General features: G+C 45.7%; 1 protein-coding gene across 2 annotated transcripts in view; it reads left to right on the top strand.

Annotated features, from left to right (window-relative positions):
- Rgs9 (regulator of G protein signaling 9) overlaps positions 1-24,493 on the top strand; it is a 78,758-nt gene that overhangs the window by 29,467 nt on the left and 24,798 nt on the right. For both annotated transcript variants that reach the window (XM_008843206.3, XM_029568408.1), the window contains 5 exons: positions 7,294-7,356; positions 16,804-16,833; positions 18,032-18,093; positions 18,920-19,033; positions 20,804-20,919. In XM_008843206.3, coding sequence (XP_008841428.1) covers positions 7,294-7,356; positions 16,804-16,833; positions 18,032-18,093; positions 18,920-19,033; positions 20,804-20,919 — 385 coding nt within the window. The remainder of the gene's footprint in view (positions 1-7,293; positions 7,357-16,803; positions 16,834-18,031; positions 18,094-18,919; positions 19,034-20,803; positions 20,920-24,493) is intronic.

Below are 24,493 nucleotides of genomic sequence, written 5' to 3'. Positions count from 1 at the left end.
TGCTCAGCCTGCTTTCTTATGCAACACAGGCCCACCTTCCCAGGGGTGGCACCACCCACAGTGGGCTGGGCCCTCCCACATCACTCAACAATCAAGAAGATGCCCTTCAGACATGGCCACAGGCCAGTCCAACGGAAGCAATTCCCCAGTTGAGGCTCCCTCAACCCAGGTGTGTCAGTGACAACTAAAGCTGTCCAGCAGAACCACTGTCATCACCACCACCACCATCATCACCACCACTCTCACTACCATCATCATCACCATCATCATCACCATCCCCATCATCATCACCATCACCATCACCATCATCACCACCATCATCATCACCATTATCACCATCATCATCACCATCACCACCATCATCATCATCACCACCATCACCACCACCATCATCACCATCACTATCATCACCACCACCATCATCACCACCATCAGTATCACCATCACCATCATCATCACCACCACCATCACTATCACCATCACCATCATCACCACCACCATCATCACCACCATCAGTATCACCATCACCACCATCATCACCATCATTACCACCATCATCACCATCATCATCATCATCACCACCACCATCACCATCACCACCACCATCATCACCATCACTATCACCATCACCATCATCACCGCCATCACCACCACCATCACTATCACCATCACTATCATCACCATCACCATCATCACCACCATCATCACCATCATTACCACCATCATCACCATCATCATCACCACCACCATCACCATCACCACCACCATCATCACCATCACCATCACTATCACCATCACCATCATCACCGCCATTATCACCATCAGTACCACACCACATCACCACCACCATCATCACCACCATCAGTATCACCATCACCATCATCATCACCACCATCATCACCATCATCATCACCACCACCATCACCATCACCACCACCATCATCACCATCACCATCACTATCACCATCACCATCATCACTGCCATCACCACCACCATCATCACCATCACCATCACTATCACCATCACCATCATCACTGCCATCACCACCACCATCACTATCACCATTATCATCACCATCACCATCATCATCATCACCACTATCATTGTCATCACCACCATCATCATCACCACCATCCTTGTCATTGTCACTATTGACATTATCATAGCAAGCGAGTAGAGAACTCACAGTGTGCTAAGCAACCTGTGTCCACGCTTTTGTTCACTCTTTGCAGCCCTGTGTGGGGTTATTATCCACCTTTTACTGATAAACAGACTGAGGCTCAGGGATATTGCTAATTTGCCGACAGTTGGACAGCTAATATGTGCTGGTGGATCTGAACCTATGTAGCCGACTACACAGACAGATTTCCTGGTCCCTGTGCCCTTTTGCCTCTCATGACAATGTCACCAGATGTCTTCCTGGGTTTCAGTGTGCTTGCAGTCTCCCGAGTCACTGCTGCTCTGCTCTATAGATACAAACATCTGTGTTCAAACATGCCTGGCTCCTTTGGTAACATGCAGTACCTGTATTCAGAGGGAAGCTTTGGTAGAGTAGGAGCAGTATGAAAATGCCTAGGGCACACAACTACTCTTCCTATCTGGTCTCCCTCATTATTGCTCCCATCAGTAGAAATCCAGCTGGCATCAAGGGTGAGGTGAGACTGCATCTGGGGCCTGCTTTCCCTGACTGCTCGAATATTCTTCACCTCTCTCTGGCCTGTGCAGGGAAGACGGTGTTCTTTCAAGGAGCATCTCTGCCTGGAGTAGAGCAATCTGTCTGACAAGCCTGGGGAGCTCTGGAGCACACAGACTGCCAGACTGTCTTTAGGAGACCCAAACAAACCATCAGGGCAGTGGGAAAAAAGCCAGCCACAGCAAGCCAAACGTTTGGCTCTGTGGATGTTGAACAAGCACTCTGTGAACTCACTGTGGACACCTGTTGTAGAGTGTGACATGGCCACAATTACCAGATTATCTGTTCACTTGTTCATTTGCCTGCTTCTTTGTTTTTTCTTTTTCAAATATTTTTATGTGGGGTGTGTTTGTGAGTGCATGTTTGCGTGTGTGTAGGCACATGTGTATATGTGGGTACTTGTGCATGTGGAGGCCTGAGGTTGATATTGGGAAATCATCTTCAGTTGCTCTCTTACCTTGTTCGTTAAGGCAGGGTCTCTAAGTCAAACCTGGAACTCACTGATATAGCTAGTTTTGCTCTGGGATCCTCTGTCTCTGCCTTCCAGGGTTGAATTTCAGGCGGCCACCACACCCTTTCAGCATTTATGTGGACTCTGGGGATCTGAACTCCAGTCCTCCCTCAAGCTTGTGCAGGAGGTGCCTTAACCATTGAGCCATCTCCCCAAGCCCACATTTGTCTATTTCTTAATCTGTGAAACCCTTATTGGGCCCTGACTTGTCCAAGAAAGGAGCGTCGGGCAAATAATTTCAGCTAGACATTATTGAGTCCCTATTTTGTGCACCTCTGAAGTCCCCACTGTGTGCATCTGTGAAGCCCCTACTCTGTGCACCCATGAAGTTCTTGGTGTGGATTGCTTCCTTCCCATCTCACAATGGTGCTGTGAAGTAGGGAGTATTATCACCCCATTGCTCAGATGGAGGCATCAAGGTGCAGACAGTTCAGCCTGTTCAGGATTAACTGTGAATCCACATCTGTTTGATGGCAAAACTGGGATTGCGTAAGGTATCCTTTGCATGGTTCATGAGCTTAGAATCTGAATTGCACTCATGCAGGGTTGCGGCCCTCTCCCAGAGATGAGACCTTAGTGTAACTGGAGAGAGGGGAAAGGACGGCTGTTGAATGCTGCACCTGGAAGAGCATCACTGGCAGAGGCCAAGAGCAGATGTGGGTAGTGGTAGCTGAGTGACCATGGCACCCAAATACTACCCAGTTTTTACCCAAATGAAGCAAAATACAGATCTGAGCATGATACAAACAGTATACATGAACACAGGAAGAAATTATTTCTTCATGTAGCTGAGGATAACCTTGAACTCCTGATCCTTCTGCCTCTACCTCCCAAGGGCTGAGATCACAGGTGTGCATTACTATGCCCAATTTATGTGGTGCTGGAGATGGAACCCAGGGCTTTGTACATGCTAGGTAAACACTCTACCAACCAAGCCACATTGTAAGTCTGATGAGAAACAGTTTCTTGAGCTGTTTGGGGACGTTTCCCCGTATCTTTGCTGTACCAGTTGGGCACTACCAGTGACTTGGTGTCTTCCAAGGGCGTAGGCCATCTCTCAGCTCTAGCTTTCCCGGGACAGGCTGTTTTCTCCACATATGCCCTAAATTGAGTAGTCACGTGAGTGAGCATCAAGCTAAACAGCCTTTGTTTCAGCCACATACACAGACGCCAACCAAGGAGGTATCTGCTGTCCATATCTTGCTGAGGTTGGGCTAGCTGCCCTACAGTGGGGATTGGCAAAAATAATTTAAGATCTATCCAACATGGTGGGATATTGTAAAGCTATTAAAATGATATTTTCAAAAGCTGTCATTAATCCAGAAAGACAGTCTGCCATATAGTGTTATAACATAATACAATATGAAACACTTCATATATTCTGACTGTAATAAAAAAGTCAACATGCATTTCTGGATATCGATTTTGTTAGATGTGCTCTAGGCAACGAAGAAATGGGGATATTTGGCTTATGAGTCACGATAGACATGGTTCGTGACCTCAAGGGGTGTACTGTGGTCTAGAGGAGGAACAACTAAAACCATATGCAAAAATATAATAATGCACAGAATGCCATGCAAACTTGTGGGAGAAAGGAATCCTGCATCAGACCAGGTATCAGGAAACGTGTCTCTGTGGGAATGACATTCAAGCCAAGATGTACTTAGAGCAGACTCCTCTAACCTCTCAACTTCAGTCTCCCCAAGCCTCATTTCTCTTCCTCTCTTCCTTTGTTTCATTCTGTTTATAAAACAATAGAGTGTTTTGTTTATCCTCTCTGTTCCATGCATCAGAAGGGTCTGATGCTTTAGGGAAAAGAGTGGGGACCAGTGGAGGAGAGAATTAGAAGTGGATAGGAATGATTAGGAGAGGGCTTCCCCCTCTGATGCCACCCCGGTATGCCAATTCCTGCCCGTCACTCCCTCAAGAAGAGGTATTTAAGGAAAGGAGGTCCTTCCCTCACAATGAGTTTCCAGATGTGCAGTAAGTGACTTCTTTTGTTTATGCCCAGGGAATGTATCTGGAGCATCATAGTCTGGTGCTCACAGCTCCTCTGGTTGAAGGAGAGGAAGCACACAGCTCACACATCTCTGGAGGGCTTCCTATGTGGGGACACCAGAGCAGAAGGCATCTGTTGGCAGCACACCGCAGGGGAATGTCAGTTGCCCTTATTTCCTGTGCACTGACAGCTCTGGGTAATCTTCGGTTGAGTTACTTATGAGACAGAACTTGTGTCAATTGTAGCTCTGGTGATCACTGCAGTAGGTTAAAGACTACTGCTGGCTGGCTGGCTGGCTGGATGGCTGGATGGATGGATGGGTGGATGAGTGAGTGAGCCTGAGAGCCTCTCAAACTTGTAGAGGCTGACACACAGCCCCCTGGAAGAGTTTGGACAGGACAGGTTAGGAGTATCGTTTCTTCACTGAGGCTTAAGGGGCTGCTGCCCACAGAGTGGCCAAGGTAAGGGGGGCACAGACAGAGGAAAGTGTCTGGTTGTTGCCTAGGGCTGGTGTGTGTGTGGATGGGGGTGGGGGAAGGCTGGCAGAACAATAAAGCCTGGAGGTGGCTCTGGGTCTGACAGTCCAAGCCCATTGGGTCTAGGCAGCTGAGGTGGTCTCCAGGCTGATTTTAACTGTGTAGGTATATACTGTTGAGCCCTGGGCCACTGAATTTCTGCAGCATGTGGGGCCAATTCAAAGGAATAGCTAAGCAGCCAGCTCAGGCCTGGGAGCACATGACCCCACTGAGCTGCTGAGGCAGCAAGTGCCTGCAGGAGGAGCTGGATCCTGGTTGTAGGTCATGTTAGAGTGGGCTCTGTGTATGCATGGGTATGTGCGTGGGTAAAGAGTGTGAGTAAATGTGTGAGAGAGTGTATGTATGGACATGTGAGTGTGCATGTGTGAGAAGACATGCAGGTGTGTGTAAGTATGAGTGTGTACGTGTGTGTGTCATGTGAAGTCCATCCTTGGCTATGCTGGTGCAGGTGTTTCTCTGGAGCAGTTGTAGGGGAAATTCCTGGCATGCGCTTTAGGCAAAGGCATTAGTCTAGAGATCTCAATCTTCCCAGAAGGCTGGCTTGGTTCTCTGTATCATCTCTTCATGGCACTTGTAACTGCCATCTACCTTTCTGTGACTGCTAAGGGGCTGCCTCCTCCCCAAGACTAGAAATGCTTCCCTACACCTTCTGGGTTGAGGAGTGCCTCAAGAGCAAGGAGGAGGCTTGTTATCACACTTGCCAGCTCCCCAGGACTCAGCGTAGTGTCCAGCTCATAGGACTTACCTCGGAAGAACTTGCTGATCAAGGTCCACAGGTAATGTTAGGGTGAGGATGGTAGCTCCGTTTCCCAGGCCAACGTCTCACACTTCCTCTATCCCCCCTTTCCCCTTATTTGCATCTATGATAGTTTACTGAGCTGGGATGTCATATTTAGCAAGTTGAAGACAAGATATCTAGTTAAATTTGAGTTACAGATGAACAAAAAATATATATTTGAAATTGTGTGTGCGTGTACACACAGAGGTACATTTGCCATAACAGGCGTGTGGTGGTCAGAGAACAGCTTTTCAGAAGTTGGTTCTCACCTTCTAGCTTGCTTGAGGTAGGATCTCTCTGGTTGTTTCTTTTACTGTGCTGGGAACTTCAGGTTAGCTGTCCCGTTAGTCTCTGGCTGATTCTCCCATCTCTGTCTCCCATCTCACTGTGGGAGTGCTGGGATTACATACAGGCACCACACCATCTGACTTCTTATATGTATTCTGAGTATGAACTCAGGTTGTCAGGTTTGTATGATAAGTGCTTTTACCCACTCAGCCATTTCTCTGGCCCCAACAGCAAATATTTTGTATAAAATAGTTTATATCTGAATCTATTTTCTATCAAATCCATTCCATACTTTTTAGTATAAATATATAATCAGTGACTCTTAGAGCTGAACATGGTGACATAAGCCTATAATCTCATCACTTGGGAAACTGAGGCAGGGGAATTGTGAGTTCTACAACCAATTCTACACTTTGAATTCAGAACCAACTCCATCATAAAGACTGTCTGAACAAAATAAAACAAAACACCCAAACAACTCTCCACCCCAAAATGTTGGAATAGAAATTATTTGCTATTTATCTGACATGAAGTGGATGTCATAGTTTTTAATCTAGCAGCCCTACTTCTGAACTGAAAACATTCTCAATGCTCTTGACTGAATCTGATGGAAAGGGGGCCAGCTGTGTTCCATCCCTCTGCTTCGGTGAAATCAGCTCATTAATAACATGTGCTGACATTTTCCTGAACAGCAGGAAATGAAAGACTTCAATTGTTGGTCAGAAGTAGACGAGAGAGGCTGTGTGGTTGGGCTGCCCAGTGGAAAGGGAAACTGACAGATTGCTGACCCAGGTTTGCTGGCGTCTTTACCTGTAAGACCTTAAAATGAATCCATCCTGTTGTTCAGTGGTCACTACCCTCTGCTGACAATGCCAAACCCCATCTTGCTAAATCCCGGAAATACCTGCCAGGTAGGAGGCATTGTCTTTGCTTCCCAGGTGGCCAGGCTAGTGAATAGGGAGAGAGGCACTTGCTAAGGTCTTTAGCACAGCTGGGAAGCGGAGAATCAGGGCTGGAGCCTGGTGGTGCCTGACTGAAGCGCTGCTTGGTTACTCCTAACCCAGACTAAAGTAGCAACTGCTAAAGGAGACCTGTAGGAGGAGCTAGGAGTCCCTTGTATTAATCCCAGTGAATTCTTATTTAACTTCAATGTTATCCATCCATCCATCCATCCATCCATCCATCCATCCATCCATCCATCATGCTATGGTACTGGAGATGTCATTCATCTGTCCATCTATGGCCCATCCCACCCACCAACCCATCTGCCCATCTTTTTGTCCCACTGTATTGAGTGCCGAGGAGTTGTGATGACAGACCTATAGCCCTTGGAAAGATCCCTAGCTTACCTGCAGGGTTTACACACCCTCTTATGTCCTCATGAGCTAGACCACAAGTCCTCAGCTTGATTTCACAATTGGCGGTTTGGCCAAGACCCCGAATTGATCAGAAATTAGAGACCCTTGTATTGTTTTTCTTCCATTCAGCCGGGAATGAACAACGTGCTGGACTATGGCCTGGACCGTGTGACCAATCCAAACGAAGTTAAGGTAAACCAGGTAGGTATGTCTGCTGCATTCTCAGCAGGGCCTGGGCCAGGTTCCGAGGCTCAGAAGGTATCCACATGTCTGTGTCTGTTGGGGCAATGCTGTCGCTCCTTGGAGACTGAAGGGAGCACCGTGGCTGCCTCGTTGGTATCAGGGTCAGGGGAAGAGGACACCCTGGCCAGGGTCCTGGGTAAAGAGAGGTCACAGTCAGAGAGGATAAAGCGTGCAGGGCAGGCCAGATGGCATCTAGATGACTGGTTTTCAATATTTTCTGAGTCACTTCCCCTTTGAAAATCCAATGAACATTATGAACCATGTGTGTCATTGTTAAAGCTTGGCCTCAAAGCATAAGTGGGGACCTAGAGGGAGGGGTGTGCTAGGAAGGGAGGAAGATGGTCATGCCAAGGGGAAGAGAAAAGGGCAGTGAGCTGGTAAGGAAACCATAGGATGTGTGGAGAGGGTCTTTGAGAGCATCCCCAGAAATCATTGGCGCCCTTGTCCAAAATGACCCTTCCTTTGATACATTTAGGGCACATCAACCTGTGTCAGCTGCCATCTCCCAGCAGCCTCTTCTGTGTTTTCTTGTTAAGATAGCAGATCACTGCCAAGGCCTTGTAGGCTTGGTTGCCATGGAGACAGAATCATGGAGTAAAATACAGAACCCGGGTGGGAGAGATTTTTTTTTTTTTAAATGGATAATGCACTGCTCTGGAAACCTCTCCTGTGGAGAAGGGGGAGGTGGAGGTAGAAAGCACGTCACCGACTCTGACGTGGGTAGGTGGTGGGACTGATTGAGACTCGGCCATGTGTATGTGGGGTGTGGGGAGGTGAGACCAGGACTTTCCCTTCAGCAAAGTCAGGAAGGTGGCCATGGAGCTGTGCTGCTCTGTCCTAAGTGTGGTTGATATAACTTCTGAAGAGTGTAGGGTGGGCCAGTGCCCGTCCTCACGGAGGAAGAGTTTTCATGCTTCCTGGCCACCCAGAAGGGAAGGAGCCGTGCCTTCCAGCTTTCAAAGCCTGGTTGTACCAGCTGCTGGGCATGCTCTGAGCAGGGAAGTAGAGGGAAGACTGGGGGTGATGCAGAGCATGGGCTGTGCCTCCTCAGCTGAGTACTTTCTCTCTCTCTTTCTCTCTCATCAGCTCTCTTTTCCCTGTGTGTGTGTCTGCACACTGGCTATTGTGGAGCAGTAAGAAGAAACAGGATTCAAGCCGCCCCCCACACCCCTGGCAGTCCAGCACCCATCAGATCTCCTGTGCAGGGAGGAGCTGGGATTGGGGCCATGTACTATGGCAACATTTCCCATGACCAGGTGCCCCTATTTCCCTCTTGTCCTACTCTCAGAGGAGAGGGTCACCAAGAACTTGGAGCATCTTCCAGGAAGCCTTAAGAAGGCAGAGGTTTGATATTTGTCTCACTTCAGAGAACTCACAGTGCCAGAGTTGAAGAGCAAGTTTATTTCTGAGAATAAGTAAATTCTATCTGTTTTCTGTAAATGAAGGCCAAAAGCCCATCGAGCATGAGAACAGAGGCTGCTAGATTGACAGGTGTCCAGGGCCTTGGGTAACTGGCCCCCTCGGGCAGATGGCCATTGGTTGGTAAGACTGCCCAGCCTTTGGGGGACCTGGCCTAGGCTGGGAGTCAGGCCTAGGATATGTGTCCTTTCTCAGTTCCCATACCTTGAGGACATACAGAAATCCAAGGGTGTGTGTGTGTGTGTGTGTGTGTGTGTGTGTGTGTGTGTGCGTGCGTGTGTGTGCGTGTGTGTGTGTGTGTGTCCCACTACCACCAAAGGGCATTTGGACCTGCAAGGGGAGCACGGGTAAAGAGACTGGACAGTGGTCTGGCTGTGAGCCCTGATGTGCTCCAGGCTGACACTTCTTCATCCCCTTGACCACAGTAGAGGGGCTGTACTGCCATCCAGTGCTACTCATGACTGGATCACACTGTCACAGTGATGAAAGACAGCTAGGCAAAGAGCTAAGACCTAGGATGGAGCAGTACCACTCCTCCCCATGTGAGCATGGAAGAGCTCCTGAGCCACTTAAAAACTTCACTTTCCTCATCTGTGACATGTGTCCAACAGGACTTTTTAAGAAGATTAAGCAGGATTATTTATAGAAGTGTCTAGTACAATATGTGAGATATTCTAAGAGCAGTAGCTGTTGTTGTTATAATTTTAGGTCCCTGCATTGTGAGGGAGATTATTTATGAGGTCTTACTTTTTAATTATATCTCTTCTATTATTCAGTTTACTTATTTTAAATCAACTTTTAAAGTTAGCATGCCAAGCAGTGGGTTTCAAGATGGCGTTTTCATACATATGGACCACTACACTTTGTTCTTATTCATCTCCTCCCCCACTACTTTCCCATCTCCCTAACCCTCTCTTACTGATCCTCTTCTTCCCCCAGGTAGTGCTCCCCCTTGTGCTCTCATGTTCTTATAGACTTCTGACCCCATTTTGGGGGCACTCAACTTAATAGCCAGTTTCTCCTCTATTCTTACACCTTCCCCTGCTTCTCCACTGGAAGGGAGGTATGGTGGGGGAGCGAGAGGAGAGGCAATTTCAGTCTCTCTGCCTCTAGTTGTAGGAACAGCACAGATCATGCAGGTGGGCACATAGGTCTTTGAGAAAAAGAAATATGACTCTAGGAAATTAGATGCTGTACGCTGCTAAGCTCAATGAGTTCAGTCATTAGTGAGTAATACCCGTGTGCTCCTGTTAACAGAGACTGCTTTCTTCCTGTTATTCCCTGTCTGATGGTAGCTGGGCAGTGTGACTCTGATGTGCACTGATGGCTTGTGTGAGGCATGGAGCTAAGTGCTCCTCATCTAGTCCTGGCTCAGAGACTCACAGGTGCTGAAGGAGGAACAGAATTCTGAGACCATCCCTGTCCCCTAGTAAAGGAAGCAGACCCAAAGGGAGAGTGAGAACTCATGCACGGACACACAGCCCAGACATAGTGAAGCCTGGCTGGGAACCTCTCCAGCCGCCACCAGAGCCCACTGCCTGCTGGTCTCTGATGTCCATCATGTGGCTTTCACAAGCTCTGTTGGATTTTATTAAGCTCATTAAAGTCTTGAGATAGCATCAGTTTCATTTCTCATATGGCAAAACCAAAACAGAGAGATTTAGCCCTTTGGCAAAGGTGGCCCAGCTAGGTTTTTGTTGGGAAACCCTGCTGTTAGGGTTGTAGTCCTCCATGTCCTGATAGCTCTAAGGGGCTCGGCACCAAATGGAAGGACTCCCCTTTTCAGCAGGGGGCCTCCTGCTCTCTTCCTGGCTTACCTGGAAAGTGCCACCAAGCATGGATGCCTGACCTTATTTGGAACATGACCTTTGGCATAGTTACCTGGAGTGAAAACTACCCCCAGGTTTTTTCTATATGATATTCAGGCATTGCCTGGTAGTCGGACGATAGGAGCCCACTGCCACATGTAAATAAAGTATACTATGAGCACCTATCAGCTGAGGCTTTGGCTACTGCCTCCACACTATATTTTCCCTAGTTCTCCCACTGAATAAACGGAGCTGTTTCACTGAATCCCTGAGTTTGGAGCTGTTTGCATCGTTGAACCTGCCTCCCCGGAAGGGCTTTCTTCCGTCAGTGCTCACTGGCCGTCCTGACCCCGCTCATCGCTTCTGCTCCCCTTGTCCTCGTGGACTGGTGGCCAACGACCCGCGAGGAGAGGGAGAGGCCCCACAGGTTTTACCATTTGTATTTTTCCAGTTTATAGCTTAGCATCCCTCCTTCCACCTTCCAGGCCCAAATCCTGTAAGCAGGGCTGCCCACAGGTATAGAGGGGTGCCTGGTACTAGCACCCAAGGTTCCACTCTCCAAATGACCTTGATTTAATGCTCTATTGCTGTCTTAAAGTCCTTAGCTGTGGGGCTGGGGAGATAGCCCTGCTTTGCACACATGAGCACCCGAGTTCAATCCCTAGAACCCATGTGAAAAATCTGGGTGTGCTTGGTGGTGTGTGCTTAGAATCCCAGTACTGGTGAGGAAGAGACGAGAGGCTTCCCTGGGGCTCACTGGCCAGCCAGCCTAGCCTACTTGGCAAGCTCCAGACCAAGGGAGAGACCCCGTCTTGAAAAACAAGGTGGACAGCAGCACCTGAGGAACAACACCAGAGTTGACCTCTGACCTCCACATACATGTGCACACACACACACACACACACACACACACACACACAGAAGTTCTTACTGGCTTTGTCAGGCACTTTCATTTTACACTGAGCCTTTCAAACTGAGTAATCCCACCACTGCTGCTTAGGAAGTACCTAGTAGAACAGGTCTCTGCTTCCATGGTCACAGCCTCACATCCTGCCTCCTTGGACAGCAGCCCGCTATTTCCTTTCCTGTTTGCGTTGCACTAACATCAGTTTCTACTGGCCCTGGGTCCTCATGGTCCGTTGCCCCGACCACCCCTACTCCCACCCCCTAGCCTTTAGCCCTACCTCTATTTCTGTGACAACTCAGGCCTGGCCGCCCATCCCAAGCTCCTTCCCTGTCCTTTCTCTGGCTCCCTCTCTGCTGTCTGGCAGGGACCCCAGGGCTTCTCAGGCTTCACCCTGATCCCTCTTGCAGGTGACAATTGTCTTCAGTCTCCAAGGGCTACAGAGATGTATAAATAAGTCTAGATGTGTCCCTATTTGAGAAATCCTGAAAGAGAAAGGTAACAAGTTGTTAAGTTGTTAGAATTCCAGGAATGTAGGGCAGTCAAAGATTCTTCAGACAGAACATTCTTAGTGTGGAAAAGGGCATCACTCAGTGGGAATAAAGAAGTGACTTTGCTCTAGGACAGCCAGCCTTTGAGAGAGAAGCAGACACGCGTGCGTGAATTCTGGGGTTAAAAAAAATTGCTTCTTCCTATTTTATCACCAGGTGGTTTTCTCTGAACTGCATAGAGTTGTGTGTGGGTGTGTATATTTTTAATAAATTCACTTTAACATGATGTTTCTATGACCTTTTGGCTAAGTGATGACAATATTGATAGTAGGCTTGCAAGATTTAGCAAATAAACACACATGATTTCCAGTTAAGTTTGAATTTCAGATAAACAGTGATAATGTCTGTTAGAATAAACATGCCCTGATGTGGCTTGGTGCGGTAGTTCATCTTGTATTGAGGGCTAATACCGTACTCTGCACGTGCCATGCTTTAACAGCTGTATATTAACACTAATTGATGGTGGTTATGTATTGAGTTTCCACAACATGCCAGTTGCCTGTGTACCTTATCCCATTTAATCCCCATTTTATTTTGTTGTTTTTGGTCTTTTTGAGACAGGGTCTCCCTGTAGCCCCAACTGTCTTGGAACTCACTATGTGGACCAGACTGGCCTTGAACTCACAGAGATCTGCCTGTCTCTGCCTCCCAAGTGCTGGGATTAAAGGCGTGCACCACCACACCCAGCCCCATTTTGTTTTTATAAATAACACTCCAGAGGTTGAGATGTCAAATCACTTGTCCAAGGTCACATAGTCAATAGCATGTAGAATCAGGATTTTAACTTTCGTCTGGGCCCAAAACCCATACTTTTCCCCAAACTATTCCTCAGTTCACAGATCTCTGCCTTTTAGAAAAGCCTAGAACTCTTTCCTGACACTGCCTCATTATGCACACATTTCATTATACACACATCCCATTATGCACACAGGACATATATGTGTGTCACTCTGGAAGCAACTGATCCCATGGTCAAGTATTGGTGAAAAAAACAAAACAAAAACAAAAATGGTTCATATAGACAGCCAAGACAGAGGTGTGGATGCCTCCAGATTCAGCAGAATCCTATCACATGCTGTGTCTCCCTGACCCAGAATTCTCCCAGTCTACAACTTGGAGCACCAACATGGTGCCACAAGTAGAAAGGTTTACATCACAAAACTTTGTTTTGGCCAGGTAGGGTGGTACAGGTCTCTAATCCCAGCACTCTGGAGGCAGAGGGAGATGGACCTTTGTGAGTTAGAGGCCATCCTGGTCTAAGTAGCAAGTTTCAGGCCAACCAGGGCTACATAGTGAGACCCTGTCTCAAAAACAGAAAACATCAAAAACAGAAAACATGTCTCTTGAGAGACAGCTGAGCTATTAAGAGTACTTATTACTTTTCCAGAGGAACTTGAGTTTGGTTCCCAGGACTCACATCAGGCAGTTCACAACCACCTATAACTCCAATTCCAGGCAGTCAGACGTCCTCTTCTGGTCTCTACAGGCACTGGCATACATGTACCATTCCTGACCTCTGTAGTCATTGCACGACAGAGGTGCACTTACATACATGACACACACACACACACACACACACACAAAATAAATAAATAAAAAATAAAAAAAATGACTGCTTTATGCACAGATTATTGAAAATATCCTATAAAATTACACTCAGCCTATGTGTGGAAGGGTTAGATGAGACACAAATGGATTTGTGCATAGACTTGGTCCCATCTCCAAGATGTTTCATAGTGTATGTGTAAATGTCCAAAATCTGCCGTCTAAAGCACTGGCAGTCCCATCATTTGGAGTGACCAGTCCTTAACTCATACTCGAGTGTGTATCAGAGGCTGGACCCCCCCCAAAACTACTGATGATTCTGGAAACCAAAAGACAGATAAGAAGCTACTCCAGAGGCAGGATTCTGAAAGGGCCATAAAGGAAAGTGAATGAAATATATATATGAAAACTCTCAAGACTCAGCGGCCTTAGAAACAAAAGTATTAAGCGAAAGGACGACCACCAGAGATAGGACTGAAATGTGTGTGTGCCCCTGTCACTTCCAAGAATAGTTCCCTGTGGGGCTCAGAAAACATCAGGGGGCCACAATCCCTCGCCTTCCTTCTGTGTTTGTCCACAGAGGAGCCCTGGGCCCAGGGCATTGGTTGATAGGAAGTTTGATGTGGACCCAGGGTACTGAAGATGCTAAGATAAGATACTAAGTACTAAGATACTAGCTGCTGAGCAAAGAACCAGCTCTGGATTGGATTTCTCATCATTAGTGTGATTAAAGTGTGTTTTCTGTGTTTATGCTTCATCCCACGGTTGGGGCTCTCGTTCTCTTCATTTTAATTATAAATTAAACGGCTGGATAGTCAGTCCATTTTGAGCTTTCCTAGCTCAGGGCAGAGGAAGGACATAGTAAAGGGAGAAGGTGAGGTGGAGAGAGGTAGCAGATTTGATGTTTTTCTGTGTTTCACTATTCATTCCTTGGCTTTGTATAGAGCAGACCTGGGTTTGAATCATGGCTTAGCCAATGACTGACCAGAAGATGTTAAGAAAGGATTCATACCTACAACCTTCCAGAGCCTTGGTTTCTTCAACAGAAAATCAGTGTAATAAAATCTTCCTCTTTTAAGCTTTCTTTATAAAAGCTCAAAGAAGTATAAATTACTTTGCAGCATTTGTTAAGGAGTAGTTATGTAGTAAGAGTCCAGCTTCCCCATTGAGCAAAGGTCTTTGATTATTAGACACTATCTTAATAATCCACTTCAGCAAAACTTTAACAGAAGGATATGATTATATTAGATTTGAATGGGTCCACTCTGGCCCTTGGGTCCTTTTCTACCCAAAATGCATGCCTTTTAAAATAAAGCCTCATGTTGAAAGAGAATAGGAGCCACTGGTATGTGTGGTTGCCAAGACATCTAGATTGTTTGGTAAGTGTTTTCAAATTGTTAAGTGGAAGGTATTCTATTAAGCTTAGCAAAAGCCTTCAACTTTCCAAGCCTCTAAGCACACCAAAGTTGTCACTGATTTGATACTTGTTAAGATCTACCCTGAATCAGGCATGATTCAAAAGGGGGTGACATGGCACAGTCTTCTTGCCTTTGATGGTGCTTTGATGGTGACAGATGCATGGTAAAGAGTTACACAGATAAAATATAATTAAAAATTGTGAGGAGCCTATGAAGGAGGAGGTCAGATGTGGGAATCCCACTTGAGAAAACTTTACCTACCTCTCCATTCTAGGAAATAGATTTCCCATGAAAATAAAGTATCCCAAAGCAATCCAATAAGGCAAAATGCTACCCAGGAGGAATCAAAGAGGGGAGGCGAGTACATGACATTCCACATTGGGTCCCCTGGGTTCGTGTGACCTTGGGTCAATGGCCCAGTGGTTATTTTGCTGTGGCTAAGTGGTGACAGAGTCTTCATACTCCTGATACTATTCCTGGTGAGGATTTGGTTTAATTCAGCAGCATGGATATTAGGCAGTCAGGAATTATGAGGCTCCCCTTGAAGACTGTATCAGCACCAAGAAACCTTCAGACACAACCAAATCTAGAGAAACAGAGACCAGAATTCTCACAATGCTCAACCTTAAAGAACTGGATAGGGCAGAAAACTGACACCAAGAAAACCCGATTGCAGATCTATGTATTTCGGTTGGAGGTGGATCTCTGTCTTAACTTGGAAAGCTGATCCCTAGCATGAACTTGAACTTGCTTTGGTAGTTTCCAGGAGGAGATGGGGCCCAATATGATCTCTCCACATTGTAGTTTAACTCTGGGACTGGTGGTAGATGCTGCTTTTTAAATTGTGTGTTTTTTTTGTTTTGTTTGGAATGTGTGATGTCAGTCATGTTGTTACTAACACCTGAGAATGAATCTCACAATCCATTCAAACTTTTTGTGGTGATAAAAGAAATAAGGACACTTGAAGGGCCATCCTGGTTTCTCCATCATGGTCACCCTTCTGTATGTTAGTGTGAGGTGGTTTCCCTTCATTAAAATTATTTTTAAAAATATTTTATTTATTATTTTTATTTTATGTGTATGAGTGTATTGCCTGCATGTATGTGAGTGCACCCGTGTAGTGCAATGCTGCGGAGGTCAGAAGAGGGCTTCGGATTCCCCTGGAACTGGAGTTAAGGACGGTTCTAGCTGCTATGTGGGTGCTGGGAATCAAACCTGGGTCCTCTGCAAGAGCAGTCAGTGCTCTTAGCTGCTGAGCCATTTCTCCAGCCCCCATTTATTATTATTATTGACACATATGTGGAGGTCGGGGCACAACTTTGTCAATGTTTTCTCCTTTCACTTTTACATGGGTTCCAGGGAGCAGACTCAGGTCATCAGGTACTTTGCCTGTTGAGTCGTCTTGCCAGCCCAGGACTCTCTTATCTCCTACTTGTCCGGTGGTTCTGGTGACATTCTGGTAGATCACGGACAACCCCAAGCTTCGTCTTTAATTTTCACTTATTCTTAGGAAGTAGTATAAAGCTATAAGAGTAAATTATATTCTTTCCCTAGCCACCAATCTTTGCTGATTTTTTTCCAGTGGTTTCAGGGAGCAGGGTGGAAGTGGGAGAGATGGGGGAATTCTACCTTTGAGGTCTCAAAAGATGAGGAGTTTTCTCATGGGCAAGTGATTTTATTTTTCAAATGGGCATTTGAACTGTAATGATTTAATGGCATCGGTTTAATGGTTTTGCTTCTTTGTTTTACAGAAACAAACAATCACTGCTGTCAGAAAAGAGGTAATTAGTCTCCCAGCTCCAGCGAAGCTTGATTTCAAAATCCTCTAAGAAATTATATGTACTTTGGCTTTATGCTGTGCACTCAGTAACAGAATGAAAAACGTGTTTAGTGTTCAAACATTTGTTTCCAAATTAATGGACAGCACAGAATGACAAAGGATCGTTTGAAAAGCTTGAATAGGGCAGATGCTGAATCTTAAGATGTGAAGGAAGTGTCCCTTGAAGTCACGCATGTGAGGGATGGCCACAGAGGACTGTGGGAGTGAAGTCTACAGTGCCCACATCTTCAGCCTGTGCCTTGCTCTTACAAGTTCAGTACCATTTGGAATCTATCCAGGGTGACAAGCTGCCTGCTTTGCAGATCTATCCAGGACCTAGGATAGTGCCTTGGGAAGCTTTGGCCATTGAGGCAAATGTGTTGAAGGCTATCTGGATGGGGAGGAAGGTGGTTGAGGAGAGGCATGGCTTACATCTGCTCAAGATGCAGAACCAAGAAGACTGAAGATGTCCCCATAGTGAGGACAACTCTGTCAGCAAGGGGCATGTAAGGAAAACCCAAGGATCTAGTCCTATATCTCAGTTCAATGCTCTTTAGGATACTTTTTATTAACTTTTGCCTTTCCCAAGACCACAAATGATGGGTTAAGGAGGCCACTTACTTGGAGTTTGAGGTGTGGGTCTGAGCCCTGTTGGTTCTGAGGTCTGGCGTGAAGGAATAGAATTCACTGTTGTTATGAATAAATGGCCTCTGGTCTTGAATCCATGATGTGTGATGTCAGTGTTAGTGGTATTTAAGAGTGGAGAGTTGGACATTATATGTTACTTTTCTCATTGCTGTGATAAAAATACCTGACAAAAGAAACTTAAGGAAGGAAGGGTTTCTTCTGGATCACGGTTTTAGGAGACACGGTCCATCATGGTGGAGAAGTCATTGTGGCAGGAGCATGAGGCTGTTGGTCACATTGAATCCAGTCAGGAAGCAGAGAGAGATAAATGCTGATGCTCAGCTGGCTCTTTTTTTAATTCAGTCCATGGAGTGGTGCTTCTCACATTTAGGGTGGGTCTTCCCACTGCAATTAACCCAATCTAGAAACTTCCTCACGGGCATGTCCAGAGGTTTGTCATCTAGGTGATTCTAGATCCTGTCAAGTTGACACTATTAACTATTACAGACATCTAACAACCATCTCTCTTCCAGATCATGTATTACCAACAAGCCTTAATGAGGTCCACAGTGAAGTCTTCAGTGTCCCTTGGAGGGTATGTTTCTGGTTTCTTGGTCTTGCTAAAGCATGAGCAATGGGTAGTCAAGAAAATGTCTATTTTAAGTAAAACATGACAGGTTATGGTAGATCAACTGAAGAGACTGAAGAAGTATGTTTTGTCTAGTGTCTTGCTTCCGGTAAGGTTAGTGGTCAGGTTCTTATAAAAAAAAAAATCTTCAAAAATCTTTTATATCCACCCAAATTCCTACTTTGTAAAAAATGTCATCTCCCCTGAAAACATGTCATTGGCTGTGGCAGGTACCTGTGGTCCTTCCTCACATGTGGATATAGGCTCTGCCTCTTTTTCAGGTAACTACTTACTTGGAGAAACTTGTATTTGTCGTCTATCTCAGATTTGGAGTTCATACCGCAATTAGGGCAAAGAGTTTGAATAGCAAGTTTAAGCTTCCAACCCATGCATTATCCTGTCAGAGGTGGAATCCAATGGGGCTAGCAATCTTAGCTAGTCTGTGGCAACTTGGAGGTTCCGAGATGGGAGCCAAGTCACAGGCAAACCAAACAGGCTTCGGATGGTAAAATCTCCTGATGAAATGTGAAGATGGCATTTTTTGAACTGGGGACAGAGAATCAACAGCGGACTGGATTGGGAGATGGTGTTCTGTTTCTCAAGTTAAATAGGACAGGTCTTACCAAACACCTGTCAATCATAGGAGCTATTAGGACATTCCCCTAAGAAGGCAGTAAGAAGCATGTAACTAAGCTGGTACCAGAAAGCAAAGCAAGCTGGTCCATCAACCTATGTGTTGATTTGGTTTCCTGGTGTTGAGCTTCTAGGAAACCCTTTTCCATTTGCTTTTCAGGATTGTTAAGTACAGTGAGCAGTTCTCATCCAACGATGCCATCATGTCAGGCTGTCTCCCCAGCAATCCTTGGATAACAGATGATACCCAGTTCTGGGATTTAAATGCCAAATTGTATGTATTTGAAATGTTGGCCTTTTTAAAAATTGCTTTATTTTTTAATGTGCATGTTTATGTGTCATATACATGTATGCATGTGTGCATATTTGCGTGTGTTTGGGTCTATAAGGGCACATGTACATGTGTGTGAATGTGTAGACCTAAAGGTGATGTCAGGTGTCCTTCTTGATTGAGCTCCAATTTATTTACTGAGGCAAGGTCTATCACTGAACCCATAGCACTCCAATCCTGGGTAGTCTAGCTTGCTGGCTTGCTCTAGGGAATTTGGTCTCTGCCTACCAAGCGCTGGGATTACAGGTGGCATGTCTGCCAGGATTTTACCTGGATTCTGGGGATCTAACCTCTGGTCGTCATGCTTCTGTGACAAGTGCTTTACCCACTGAACCATCTCCTCAGCCAAATATTCATGTTTTAGTAGATGAGGATGGGGCTTTAGCTTAGTTGAAAGAGTGCTTGCCTATCATGCATGAAGCCCTGTGATTGATCCCCAGCACAGCATTAACAGGGCATGGTGGTATGCCTGTAATCCTAGCACTTGGGAGGTGGAGCAGGAGGATCAGAAGTTTGAGGTTATCCTTAGTTACATAGCAAGTTCAAGGCCAGCTTGGTGCATGTGAAACCCCGTCTCAAAAAATATTTTACTCTTTTTGAGATATAATTCATAGAGCATGCAATTTACCCTTTTAAGGTGTATAATTCAGTTTCTTATATACAAGAGGAGAACATTAAGGGTCAGGAGAGATGGCTCAGCAGTCAAGAGCATTGATTGCTCTTGCAGAGGGCCCGGGTTCGATTCCCAGCACCCACATGGTGGCTAACAACCATCTGTAACTTCAGTTCCAGGGGATCTGATGCCCTCTTCTCACCTCCATAGGCATTGAACGACACAGGTGCACTCACATACATGCAGGCAATACACTCATACACATAAAATAAAAATAATAAATAAAATATTTCAAAAAATCAAGAGGAATACATTAAATTACTACAACTGACTTTAAAAGAAATATTGTACCTTTCTCACCCCCAACTATCCCTTAGCCCCCAGCCCTAGATAACCACTAGTCAGTCTACTTTCTGTCTGTCTGTATTTGCCTACTCTAGATCATTCCATGAAATCATATAGTATGTGATCTTTTGTCTTTAGCCGTTTTTCACTTAGGGAAATACTTCCAAAGTTTATCCATCTAGTGGCATGATTGTTACTTATTTTCTAGTTATGGCTGAGTACTGTTCATGTGTGACTATAGTACATGTAAACCTATTCATATGTTGAAGGCATTTTAACTATCATGACAAATACTACTGCAAAGATTCGTATATGTTCAGGGTAAAGGGGAAGTTTGTGATGGGTGACAGGTGCCTGGCTGGTGACTGTGGCCACAGCATCCCTTGCCAGTACAGCACTGGAATTCTCTCCTGACTTAGGGGTGGCAGCCTGATTCACCAGTGGATTATTTCCAGGCTGAGCTCCTTTACCCTTAAGGGTAAAGGTGGTACTCCCCCAACTCTGGAAGGCCATGTCCTGGGTGTGAACTCCAGGGCATTTATCTGAGGCTGCATCTTCCTAGGAAGTGGCTACTTGGATTGCGTGTCTATACAGGAGTTTGGGGAGGAACAAGATTGGGATTGGGTGGAGACTCTGGCTGTGGACTCCATGAAGGTTGGTGAGGGCTGATGCCTCTCACTTCTACCCAGGCCACCACTGAGCACAGTCCCTGCCTCCCACGGGAGTGCTGCATTTACCAGGCATCCTCCTTGCAGGGTGGAAATCCCAACCAAGATGCGGGTGGAACGATGGGCCTTCAACTTCAGTGAACTGATTCGAGACCCCAAGGGTCGACAGAGCTTCCAGTACTTTCTCAAGAAAGAATTCAGTGGTGAGTCTCTCTCTCTCTCTCTCTCTCTCTCTCTCCTTCCTTCCTTCCTTCCTTCCTTCCTTCCTTCCTTCCTTCCTTCCTTCCTCAGGATCTCATGTCTCATGTAACCCAGGCTGGCCTTGAACTCTCTATATAGCTAGATGACCTTGAACTTCTGATCCTGTTGCCTCTATCTTCCACGTGTGCATGTCCACCACACCTTTAAAGGATATCCATTTTGTGTGCTATGTGTGTGTGCACCACAGTCATGCATGGAGGTCAGAGGACAGCAGGGTGGGAGTCAGTTCTCTCCTTCCACCATGTGGGTCCTGGGGATTGAACTTAAATGGTCAGACTTGGTGGTAAATGTCTCTACCCACTGAGCCATCTCATTGCCCCCACACAAGATTTTATGTGGTCCTGGAGATCAAACATAGGACTTTGTGTATGCTAGGCAAGCACTCTATCAACTATCCCTAGTCTGAGTCTTCTTTTTTTAAACTAAATTTTTGTACTTTAGCGACTCTCCCTTAATGTCCAGCCTGAGTTTTAACAGTTTCCATGCTTTGCACAGGCTTTTCAACATGGCTTCTTCCTCCTGCAGCCTTCAGAGTCTTCCCTGAGTCCAGGACCAGTTCTTTCCATAGACTTGAAGACAGCCTTACTCTGGGGGGAAAATGACATCTGCTCACAAAATCTGCATTAGCGTTATTCAGATTTGCAGGGCTCCGTCCCTTTTTGGCTAGGGTCTCTTCATTGCTCAAAGGACTCCTGTACACTCCCTTCCCCAAGTACAGCTTGAGGGGACGGGATGCAAAACAAGCAAGCTTTCCCACCTTTTCTCCCAGCCTGACTGTCTTTAGATCAATGGTTCTGAAGACTCAACCCACTTGGCCATGTCTTTAAACAGTTAGCAGGGACCCATCTCCAGGGGTGCTTTTTTAATTACTTTGGGTTGGAATCTCTGTGGTCCTGAAAGCTCCCGAGGTGGTTCTAAGTGATGAACATGGTTTAGACATACAGCCTTAAACCCCAGGCCTGGTTTCTTCAGGGCCTTCAGAGTATGTGGGCTTTAGTAGAGGGGTCCATCTCTGGGCATCTCATTATGGTGAGTGCTTGTGACTTAATTATATTGCATTTTGAGAAACATCCAGGTACATCTCAAAGCTAGATTAGAACCAATTATACATTCAACTGCTTTGCTATATTCACTGAAATATTGACTCTCATAGGATTTATTTGCCTGCTTGTGGAGTCCCCAGCCCCATGCTTGGGTTTTGAGTCCCATTTGCATATTACTCTAAACCAGCATGTTTGTGGGGCTGCTCCTGAAGAGAATTATACCAGATGTGCCTTTAGTTTGGATTACAACATGTCCAGAACATTACATTAGACATTGGATTGATGAAAATCGTGTTCTCTATTCAAGCCTAATTGCATAATAACTCAAAAAAGATGGACGGAAGAGTGTGTGTGTGTGTGTGTGTGTGTGTGTGTGTGTGTGCGCGCGCGCGCGTAGGCGCGCAATATGTGGAAATGGTGCCATCTGTGTGTGTGTGTGTGTGTGTGTGTGTGCGCGCGCGCGCGCGCGCGCGCGCGTAGGCGCGCAATATGTGGAAATGGTGCCATCTAGTGGCCTAGTGATAGACTACATGCTGTGCTTATCTCACCCACCCATTCCTTACTAATAATGAAAATTCAGAAATGATTTCCTTACATGGTTGAAACCGTATTATTGTCAGTTTCCTTAGGAGATTCCTAAGGATTCATGTATAAATTAGGTATATAAACCATCAATCTTCTTTTTTAATAAAAAGTCTTGATTGGAGTAAGACCCACAGAACATGAAAATCACCTTTTTTTTAAAAAAAGAAAAACATGGTCTCGGCCTGGAGAGATGGCTCAGCGGTTAAGAACACTGGTTGCTCTTGCAGAAGACCCAGGTTTGAGTCCCACACCCACAGGGCAGCTGACAACTGTCCATAACTCCAGGGGATTCAACAGCCTCTTCTATGTTCCGTAGGCATTCCATTACACAGGTGCACTTACCTACACACAGGCAATACACGCATACACATAAAAATAATAAATAAAATATTTTTTAAAAAATGGTCTCACATGGCCCAGGCTGACCTCAAATTCACTATGCAGCCAAGGGTAGTCTTGAAGTCCTAATCCTCTTGTGTCTGCCTCCCAAGTTCTGAGATCACAAATGTGCACAGCACAATTGGGAATATTCACTCTTCTTTAAGGTGTAAAATTTAGTGTTCTTAAAACTTTGTGATAGGATCTCTCTGTATAGCCTGGGCTAGCCTCAAATTTATGATCCTCCTGCCTCAGCCTCCTGAGTGTGGAATCATGTAAGAGGGTTTACACCACACTGGGCACAATTCGTGGTTTTTAGTATATTCATTGAATTGTACAACCATCAACACTAGCTAATTCCATGAAAACTTTCAGTACCTCTATAAGTCACTTCCCACTATATGCCCAGTATGTCACTTCCTGTTCTTTCCTTCCCTCCACTTGCTACCCACCATTCTCATCCTCTGCCTAGTCCTAGGCAATCACAAAGCGACTCTCAGTCCCTGTGGTTTTGGCTATTCTGTATGTTTTGTGTGAATGGGATCGCACAATATGTGATCCTTTCCCACTTAGCTTAATGCTTTCAACATTTGTCCATGTCATAGCAAGAGACACCCCACATTCTTTGTTACGGTTACAGCAGCTTCCACTGATGATATATCACTTTTGTTCGTCCATTCATCGCTTCATGGGAATTTGAGTTGTTTTGACCTTTGGCTGTTGTGAACATGCATGTGCTTTTATGTGTTCATTAATTAATGAATGGCGTATGTGTATGCATTCCCATGTGTGTGGGCACACAGGTGTGTGGGTGCATGTGTGCTCGAGTATGGAGATATAAGGTTGACCTGGGGAGTCTTCCTCTCTCTCCACCTTATTCATTGAGGCAGGGTCACTCAGTTGAATCCAGAGCTCACTGATACAGCTGGTCTCAGGGGATGCCCTGTCTCTATCTCCCAAGATCTGGAGTTACAGGTGAGTTTTCATGCCCATTCAGCATTCACCTGGGTTCAGGGATCTGAATTCCAGGCCTCACCCATTTGTGGCAGGTGCTTGAACTGCTGAGCTCCCCATTTACTTTTTTGGTAGTAAATACATGTAACATAAAATTCATCCTTTTAGTCACATAAGTGTACAATGGCATTGGCAATAGGCGTATTTACTTCTCCAGAACTTTGTCATCATCTCAAGCTGAAACTGTGAACCTATCAGATACTAACTTCCTATCCCTGCCATCCCCTATCTACCACCATCCTACGGCATGTCTCTATGAATCTGGCTACTTTAGTTACCGTATATAAGTGCAGTTCTATAATACCCAGTCCTTTGCATCTGGCTTATTTCACTTAACATGTCTTCACGGTTCTTGTAACATGACGTGCTGGATTCTTTGTCCTTTTTCAAACTGTATTTAACGGCAGATGCATACCACATTTTCTTAATCCATTCCTCCATCTGTGGACATTTTAAGTTGTTTTGCCTTTTGCAAATAATTGCTCACTTAGTTTTA

This window comes from Nannospalax galili, unplaced genomic scaffold (genome assembly GCF_000622305.1).
Source record: "Nannospalax galili isolate Female #2095 unplaced genomic scaffold, S.galili_v1.0 scaffold781, whole genome shotgun sequence".
Taxonomy (NCBI): domain Eukaryota; kingdom Metazoa; phylum Chordata; class Mammalia; order Rodentia; family Spalacidae; genus Nannospalax; species Nannospalax galili.
Note: the sequence above shows the minus strand (reverse complement) of the source record. Positions and strands in the feature narration are given on the sequence as shown.